Source organism: Curcuma longa, chromosome 20, assembly GCF_044706935.1.
Source record: "Curcuma longa cultivar G26 ecotype Majalengka, Jawa Barat chromosome 20, ITB_CL_G26_1.1, whole genome shotgun sequence".
Classification (NCBI taxonomy): domain Eukaryota; kingdom Viridiplantae; phylum Streptophyta; class Magnoliopsida; order Zingiberales; family Zingiberaceae; genus Curcuma; species Curcuma longa.
Genome location: NC_133880.1, coordinates 11,570,694 through 11,579,873, shown reverse-complemented (window position 1 = coordinate 11,579,873; position 9,180 = coordinate 11,570,694). Strand labels below are relative to the sequence as shown.

General features: G+C 41.2%; 1 protein-coding gene across 1 annotated transcript; it reads right to left on the bottom strand.

Annotated features, from left to right (window-relative positions):
- Positions 1-1,960: 1,960 nt before the first annotated feature.
- On the bottom strand, positions 1,961-4,370 carry LOC141813618 (cysteine-rich receptor-like protein kinase 43). Its single transcript, XM_074701573.1, has 5 exons — positions 4,106-4,370; positions 3,881-4,032; positions 3,590-3,803; positions 2,593-2,993; positions 1,961-2,507 (listed from the first exon to the last, which is right to left on the bottom strand). Exons 1-5 carry the CDS (start codon positions 4,173-4,175, stop codon positions 2,130-2,132), a joined length of 1,215 nt encoding a protein of 404 aa, XP_074557674.1. The 5' UTR covers positions 4,176-4,370; the 3' UTR covers positions 1,961-2,129.
- Between the last annotated feature and the right edge of the window lie 4,810 nt (positions 4,371-9,180).

Sequence of the window (9,180 nt, the reverse complement as noted above, 5' to 3'; positions counted from 1 at the left end):
GATCCGATCCAATAACTCTATCCCCCGTTAAATCTACCGAACGTTGCGACAAATTCATGAATTCGTCGCCAAAATTGGCGACGAAAACTGAATTCATCGCCAATTGGTGACGAATTCATGAATTCGTCGTCAATTTTGGCGACGAAAACTGAAATTCGTCGCCAATTTGTGACGATTTTCGTGATAAAATTTTTTCCATCGAAAATTGGCAACGAAACAATAGTCATCGCCAAGGTCGTTGCAAATTGGCGACCAAATTTTGTTTCGTCGCAAATTTGTCGAATTTATGATGAAAATTTTTCGTCGTAAAAATTCATTGCTAATACCCTATATTTTTGTAGTGTATTGTATCTCATCCAGGAGAATGCTCTACCAACTATACTACAGTATGATAATACTAACATATAAGCACAAACATAAATAACAAATGAGGAAACTAGTAGAATATTTTACAAACTATACTATGGTAGGATATCACTAACAAATAGAAATGAGCACATTTGTCTCTGGTAAATCGAACCAAGAAACCCCGAGTCCAAGCATGGGTTCCTAAGTCCAACTTGATCAATCAAGTTGGACTGAATCAATATTAGGTCCTCAAGGATCAAATACACTATCTGATCAGACCCAACAGGGGTCATGATCCAGGGGAATCCAAAATCATAGTTAGATAAGACTTGTTTGATTTCATTTTATTTTTTATTTCTTTTGAACTTAAATTGAACCTAGGTTAGTTATGGACATAGACTTATTTAATACTTGCCCAACCTAGTACCAAGGTAGGGCGAGATGATATTATGCTAGGGAAACTCAATTTAGGCAGTCAAGTGAGGTAAGCAGTACCCTATTTGGTTTACCTAGCTGGGTTGAACTAACAAAAGCTATCTCATCAAACCCTAGACTAGCTAGACCATAGTTCCTTCCTTAGATTAACTAAGTGTATAATTTCTCAAACTAGCTTTGTCTTAGAAGGTGGTCGTTGTTCCAATACTCAAATTTCTTCGGATCTTAGATGAACAGTTCAGATCGCTCTAGATTGGTCTCTCCAATTAATCTTAGCCTTAAGCTCAAATTGGATCAATCCTCGAATCCATGGTCCTTTGATTGCTTACAAAGATGACATTCAAATATTTAGATATAATTCCATAAAATAAAAGATAAATTGTATTAAAGTTCAAAAATTGAATCAAACTCGTAAAATATAGTATAAATACGAATTTAAACACACGAGGATTAAGAAAATAAACATAAGAGCCTAAATATCATGGTAAAATGATGATTATGAATGTGTCCTTTTGTTTTTTTTATAAATTAAATATTAATAATTAAAATATACAAAATAAATTAATAACATAATACATGCAAATAAATAAGAATAAGATTTAAGTACATATATAAATACTTTTCAAAAATAAAAAAAATATATTTATGGATATATTTGTTAAATGTTTGTTTTTGAGGGTCTTATAACTAGTGCCCAATATAACATTGTTCCTGAAATAACCCTTATTTTTGGTGAAAATGACAAAATTAATGTTCTCCCAACATTGTTATATATGGATTCAACCCAAAAATTTTTGCAATTAGATCACTTACCATTAGACTAACTACTCTATCCTAATGTTTTTTTTGTCTTGTTTTGCATAAGCATAAAAAAAAAGTGACCATTATAAATTGCATGAGTCAATTAGAAATATAATTGAATATTATCAATTGATAACTGTTTGATTTTTAGTAATCATGTTGTTGTTGTTGATAGAATGTTTAAAAAATATATTATATTTGCTAAAAGCATCTAAACTAATCCAATGCACAGAGTGATTCCAAAGTCAAAAAAGAAAGGAAAGCTCCATTAAATGAAGGTATATTATCATACTTGACAGCTAGTTACGTTATTACACACATGTACCAACACCATTCAAAAAACTTGTATACAATCGAACCGAGCCTAAACAACTCATTTATGTTTTTCTTTAGAGCGCGTGTTAGTTCAGTTGATCCAAAATCTATAATTATGCTAGAAGGAAAAAAAAAACAAGCAAATGAAATGTAATCACAGATTGCTTCCACGAACGCCCTGAAATCTCAAATTGAAGACGGGCAACTCGATCCACCTTAATTAGCAGGTTTTATAGTTGCCCGGTGTCTGTCTGGTCATGCGACAATTTAGTAGGGGTCCAGGTGGTGGCGTTCGAGGCAGAAGCAGAGTCGGGAGCGGAGGATGATGATCTCGCAGCAGAAGGGGCAGAGCTGGAGGCGTAGGCGGCACCTTGGTGTCTCCGGTATCTAGGTCTGGGGATCCCAGGCGTGGTGGGTTCTTCCAGTGTTCTTGGCCTTTTGGACAGGATGATCACGACGCGGTTCATGTCTGGCCGCAGCTTGCGGTCGGACTGGACGCAGAGCAGGCCGAGATGAACGCACATTTCTACTTGCTCCGCCACGGCCGTGGATCTCAGCCCCGGATCCAGGAGATCCAGACTCTGTCCCTTCCTGTGCAACCTCCAAGCCTGTAATTAATATGCATTTGGTCAAAGCATACGATGTGAATTTTACTGAATAGAATGGAATATATATATCTATATATAGAGTTACCCATTCGAGGAGGCTTCTGGCTTCACAGTCGGGGAAGGGTGTGAAGGCGGCGTTCTTGCGGCCGGAGATGAGCTCGAGGATGACGACGCCGAAGCTGAAGACGTCGGCTTTGGCAGAGAGGGTGCCGTGCATGACGTACTCAGGGGCCATGTAGCCGTTGGTGCCAACAACGCGGGTCTTCACCTGGCTCAGCTCCGCCGGGAAGAGGCGGGCCAGGCCGAAGTCGGCGATCTTGGGCGACCAGTCTTCGTCCAGCAGGATGTTGCTGGCCTTGATGTCGCGGTGGATGATGGTGGTGTACGCGTCCTCATGCAAGTACAGAAGACCCCGTGCCACCCCAACGATCACCTCAAACCGCCGACACCAGTCCAACTGCGCCGTCTTGCAGTTATTTTCCTCTCCTGCTCATTCATCGCCATCCACCGTGAACAACAATAAACTAATTTTTTACCTCCTAATTAAACAATCGAAGCCATGACTTGAATAAAGTGCAATTCAACCTGTTATAGTTGACGCATACGGTTTACATTTGAAAAAAAAGGAAAAAACTGAACAAGGCTTGAGCTCCATTTCTCTCATCTAAGCGGCCTCAGCAAAATGAATCAAACAAATCCGTTTCCTTTTTTTTTTAAAAAAAAACATAAACTATGACGAAGAATATGCAAATAATTGATTGTCGTCGACATTGAGTAATGTGTAAGTTGAGACCAGGATAAGATTTAGCATGAGCAACTCTTCTATTAGGTTATATTAAATTTTATGAATTTTGTATCAGTCAATCATATTTTAAATTGGGATGAGTCGCTTTAGCATGAGCAACTCTTCTATTAATAAATTACATGATGACAAAGCTAGTAATGTTATTTTCTTTGGTGGATTTGAAAGTTTGATGTGATTGATCATCAATGCGACTGATATAGATTTACCTAACACGAAGAGCCAATTCGAAAAGAAGGGAGAAAAGAACCCAAGTAATCAAACTCTGGAATTTGCTTACTGGAAAAGAGGATCTTGTCGAGGCTCTCGTTGCGGACGTACTCGTAGACGAGAAGCTTGTCGTTACCGTGGGTACAGTAGCCGTAGAGGTTCACCAGGTTCTTGTGCTGCACCTCCGACAGCAGCATCGCCTCGTTCATGAACTCCTTCGCCCCCTGCCTCGACGCCACGCTCAGCCGCTTTACCGCTACCTCCCGCCCGTCCTCCAGCCGCCCCTGCACCGTACCCATCCAGTCCATCACTCAGATCAACTATCCCCAAATCCCAATCCCTAATCCCCCATCGCACTCACCTTGAAGACCGGCCCAAATCCTCCCTCGCCAAGTTTCTGCTTGGGGCTAAAATTCCCGGTGGCGGCCACCACCGCCTCGTACCGGAACACCCGCCGTCTCATGGTCGTGATCGCCTCCAGGTCATCACCTTCTCTCTCTTTCTTTTTACCCTCTGCTTCCACCACAATAAACAAATTAAATCAGAGTTATTTCCCTGCAGCAACTAGAAGCAGGCGCCAGTTTACCTTGTTTGCCGCCGCCGCTGTCTACGAAGTGCTCGATGAGGCTCTTCGAGAATTTTTTGAACCTCGCCATCCCCACGACGACGACGACGACGACGACGACGAAGGGAGATTTGTGTCGACTGAGCTGAGGACTGGAAACTTGAAAGAGGAGCAAAAAGGTTAAGGCGTAGTGGTTACCTCAAAAGCTCTGTTTCAGTTATAGCAGCGGTACTCTGCACGGTCTTGACAATTCACACGATGTGGGACCGGTGATCTCGCTGCTTAGCTAAAGAGTAGGCGTGTAGAAAACCGATCGATGATCATATATAACTCGACTGGCGAACGGGGACGATGAACTCATAGATGGACCCAGGAGGGGTACGATGAAAAAATTGATGGTTTTCGTTTGGGAAACGTTTCAGTTTAGTTTTAATTATGATGGCACTGGCAAAGATAATAATGACGAAGGGCACATGACTTTGACTCATAAGAGGAGAATGCTGCCGCGTTGAACGTGTCATCCCTTTAGATGAATGCTATTATTGCTAGGCTAAGTTTTCTATGATTTACCCTTTCTTAGAAAATGTGAGGCCGCCCTGAAAGTGCCGTGACGGTTTCATCTTTTCCTACCCGTAAACGGATGAATGCCGCAAACGTTGTCTGTTGTCGGAACCAGGGAGACTTTAAAAAAAAATTGATAAATCTCAGTTCTCAGTCCCATGAAAATTTCTCACCGACCATCAAGATAAATCGAGAAGTGCATACAGCGGCCAATCTAGATGCCCAACATCCTTTGATTGCGTTCCTCCGTAGTTAGGGATCGAACCGTGGATCCCTGGGTCACAACCCTGATGTCCTACCATTGTACCATTACCTCGAGGACAACCCGGGAGACTTTAACTCCATTACAAGAGATAGCTTTGTAAAAGAAATTTATTCAATAAAAATTAAATATTAGATTAATTTTTTAATATATCAATTAATAATTTTTTTATTAATTTATCAATTCATCAACACCCTAATATTTCTATAAATTATATCACTCATGGATAAATCATTAATCAAAATTTTTTTTTTTTCATCTTTTCTCTTCTCTAATTTGATTATCTTTTTTTAATATGGTATTAGAGCTACTATTTCTCAAATTTTTATTATCGTCATTTGATGTTTCTTCTAATTGTAAGTGCGCATACTATTTCTTCTCTTCTTTTATCATCATTATCCCTCTATTTTTTTTTCTTTTTCTTTATTTTTTCCTTTTGTTTTTATTTTTAATGTTGAATATTTGAAGTAGATGTCAAATTTATGTCAAAGTTGAATATATTGGTACTCAATATCTTAAATAATTTGACATAAATTTTATTGGTAGTTCTATAATTTTAAGACATACGCATGTTCTACATATTTATTCTAAAGTATTTGTTGGGATCGTCTCAATGCAATGCACGTGTTTACACGTTTCGTAAATATGCGTAGTGGAAATATAATAAATAATTACAACTAATTATTCAACAACACACGCATGCATAGCAGATAAGTATAAGATATGGCAGGAAATTAAAATTTTACAGAATAAAATTATTCTAAGTGCATAATTAAAATTTATAAAAAATTAAATTATGCGTGTACCTTTCCGATGATGTTTGAGCGATGTTAGTATCAATCGAGCGGACCTCGTCGGAGTCCTACCTCTACTGGTGATCCACGCCAAGCTCCCGTCTGGACGGCTTCGGAAGCCATGAGTCGTGTCATCGTCTTCAGTACTAGCCGATGATCGATGATGATCGAATCGAGAGAAAAGCTTTATTCCAGAATTCACGTAACAACGGTTGTCGCGATCGTTCCAGGACTTTCTAACTATCATCGAGAATTATATTCCTGATGTAGTTTATCGGTGGTCAACCGTTGACCGCCAATTAAGGCAAACAATCAAAAAATCTTTTCGATAATGATGATGGAATAATACTCCGGCAACGATTTCATAAATCGCTTCGGGAAAAGAAAAACACAATAGGGTTTTTCTTTCCCCTCTCATGCGGCCAAAACAGAAGAACCAGTAGATCTCTGGTTTCTCCTGCCACCTCCTCTTCCCCTCCCGCACGATTGAAACAGAGTCGAAAAACTGAAGAAGAAGAACATTGAAAACAGAGTCTTCCTGCTTCTTCCCTAGATGAAGAAGAACAAGTCTCCTTCTAAGAAGAACATTAAAAATAGAGTCTTCTTGCTTCTTCCCTGGATGAAGAAGAACAAGTCTCCTTCTAAGAAGAACATTGAAAACAGAGTCTCTTTGCTTCTTCCCTGGATGAAGAAGAACAAGTCTCCTTCTCCCTCTTTGGCGGCAGTGAACAGGGCAATCCAACGGCAATGAAAAGAGCAAGCGATTGCTCTATGACGTTGCATCTCCTGGACAAAGAAGCTTCTCCTTCCTCTTCAGCGGCAATGAACAGAGCAAGCGACAATGAGCAGAGGACGCCAAGCGCTGCCCTCTTCAACGCGGCTGGAACACCTCGCTTCTCCGGCGACCTCTCAGTAGCGCGGACGGCGAGTGGAGATGGCCGGCCACTAGCCATGCAGGCAGGCAGCGGTCGGCGAAATTCCTTGCTTCTCCGGTGGCTTCCCAGTAGCGCTCAACCTAGAGTTCTTCGCCTCCACACTGCCGACGACAAATGATGACTAACAAGCAGACATCGTTGGCCACCAGCAGAACAGGCAAGCAGCTGTCGATCGAGGCTGCGGTGGAGCAAGGGAGCGCTAGGGTTTGGGTCCACAACCCCTTGAGAAGCTACAGTAGCCTCTTAAATCGAAATCAAACCCAAACCCTAAATCACTGTAGCAGGCGGCTAGGATTTTTTGGGCTGAACCAGTGGCTGATTTGGGTTTGTTACTGTAGCAAACCCTAAATTGTAGCAAACCCTAAATCACTTGGTTCACTAACCAAATGAACTCCGATTTAACCCAAACCAGTTTTGTTCGATTCGTCTTCGCAAGACGAATCTACTCATCTCTTCTGTTTTGCCAAAATCTCTTCCATCGTGAACCAAACCAAGTTGGTTCAATTCGGTTCAAAACTGAATCATTTGGTTCACTAACCAAACGATCTCTGATTTGAACGAAATCAGTTTCGTTCATTTCATCTTCGTAAGACGAATTCCATCATGTTGTCCTTTGTTCGGTCCAACCAGACTTTGTCTCTCTCGTTCTGAGAATCTAATTCTCAAACTCGTTTTAAGTCCTTCGGAGAACTTGTTGTGCGTGTGACCCAATAGGTTCCGGTTATGTTGGTCGTCCGTAATTAACCATTAATTACAAAACGATCATGAGTGACACCTAGTAGTATATCATGATCCCCAATTGATCAAAAAATCAACGATTGATTCCAGAACAATTCTAAACCTTTCAGCAGCTACAACTGAAACGTGCCTCGTTCCTTTCACCGTCTTATACCCGCTTGGTTCAGGACATGGTCTATGTGTCGGTCCCCACTAGGCTGACTACGTCACACCTAGCCCAAGCTGCTTTCTTGTCCTGTGGATTCAAGTTACTTGTACACGTATCCAAGAGTACCGTACTCTTGACATGTAATGCTTTGGCCAAAGACTTTTAGTAACAATCCTGACAAGCGGTCGCAAGGTATACGTCTCCTTTTCCAAGGAGCGGTGAATCCTCTGTGGGCTATTCAAACACCTTCGGGCACTTCGTCTTATACCCAATCATCTCGGGTCCACACCTCCTCGGAGATGCTTGCTTAAGATGTCAAAGTATAAGCCTCCATGACCAAGGTGACTTGAATACCGCAAGTCAAAGGAAACTCGCACTTAAGCTGCACTGAGATCTTCATTGACATATATATATCGAACCATATGAAGTCTCAAAGCAGGTCACTCCAATGAACTGGTTACCTTTAACCAGCATCCACGTTTAACTCTCAACATCTAATGTCGACAGCAGTGAGATCAGCTGCTTGGCTAACCAAGGAGTTCAAAACGTGCTAGTCTCGACAGAATCGATGACGTCCGTGCTCATCAATTCCTCGACTAGGGATAATTTCAATACGTTCATAATTACACGTGTAGAGATGCTCACTAGTTGTGATCCAATCACAAATTCTCTCACGCTATGAATCGTATTGCGGACATTCAGTATTTGAGTTTAAGATCCAATCAAACACATATGGAATGTGCACTCAAATAGTGAATTGCTATTTATCCAATAAATAGTATAACCGTAAGGCGATTGCCTTAGGACACCCCTCAAATTAACAGACTCCCACTTGGCCTAAGGCCAATCGCCATGGTATCCAATACCACGCGTCTCTATGTGTTCCTCAAACTTATTTTGAGGTAGAGATTAAAGGATCCGCAAGGTTCCTTTCGATGGGAATCTTCTCGATTGTATTTCTCTTCTACGAATGATCTTTTGATCTATTGATATCGCCGAAGCACGTGTTTGGATCGACGGTGAGACCTAGGTTCCATCGCTTGCGCGATTGCTCCATTGTTGTCGCAGTAAGCAAGTAACGCTTCAACAATGGTTGGAACCATTCTAAGTTCAGTGATGAACTTCCTGATCCAAACCGCTTCGTTTGCTGCTTCACAAGCTGCAATGTTGTCTTATTTGAAACACTTTCAACTTATTGCGCCATAATTTAAAGTGTATTCGTACCCAGACCGGGACTTGGAATCATCCTTGTCTGTCTGGTAGCTGGTATCCGTATACCCGCTTGTGACCATATCACTTTCTCCATGTACCAAAATAAATCATTATTTCCTCGCAAGTACTTTAATAATTATTTTGACAGCCGCCCAATGATCTATTCCTAGATCTGATCGGTATCCGCTCGTAACACTCAGAGCACATGATACGTCGGGCCTCGTACACATCATAGCATACATGATTGATCCTTTTGCCGAAGCATAAGGAATCGTACTCATGTAAATCCTCTCGTCTTTTGTCCGTGGACACGTAGACTTCGAAAGGTGAACCTTTCTCGGATTCAAGCATGCTAAACCACTTTTAGCACCTTGTCTATTTGTGTAGACTGCGAAAGACCAAGCAACCTTTCGATCTATCTCTATAGATCTTAATCCCGGAGATTT

Bases quoted from the DNA above. Each gene is read 5' to 3' on its own strand.
- LOC141813618 (XM_074701573.1), bottom strand. From the start codon at position 4,175: ATGGCGAGGTTCAAAAAATTCTCGAAGAGCCTCATCGAGCACTTCGTA. The intron at 3,804-3,880 runs GTGAGTGCGATG...GGTACGGTGCAG, and splicing joins GATTTGGGCCGGTCTTCAAG to GGGCGGCTGGAGGACGGGCG. The intron at 2,508-2,592 runs GTAACTCTATAT...TATTAATTACAG, and splicing joins CCAGAAGCCTCCTCGAATGG to GCTTGGAGGTTGCACAGGAA.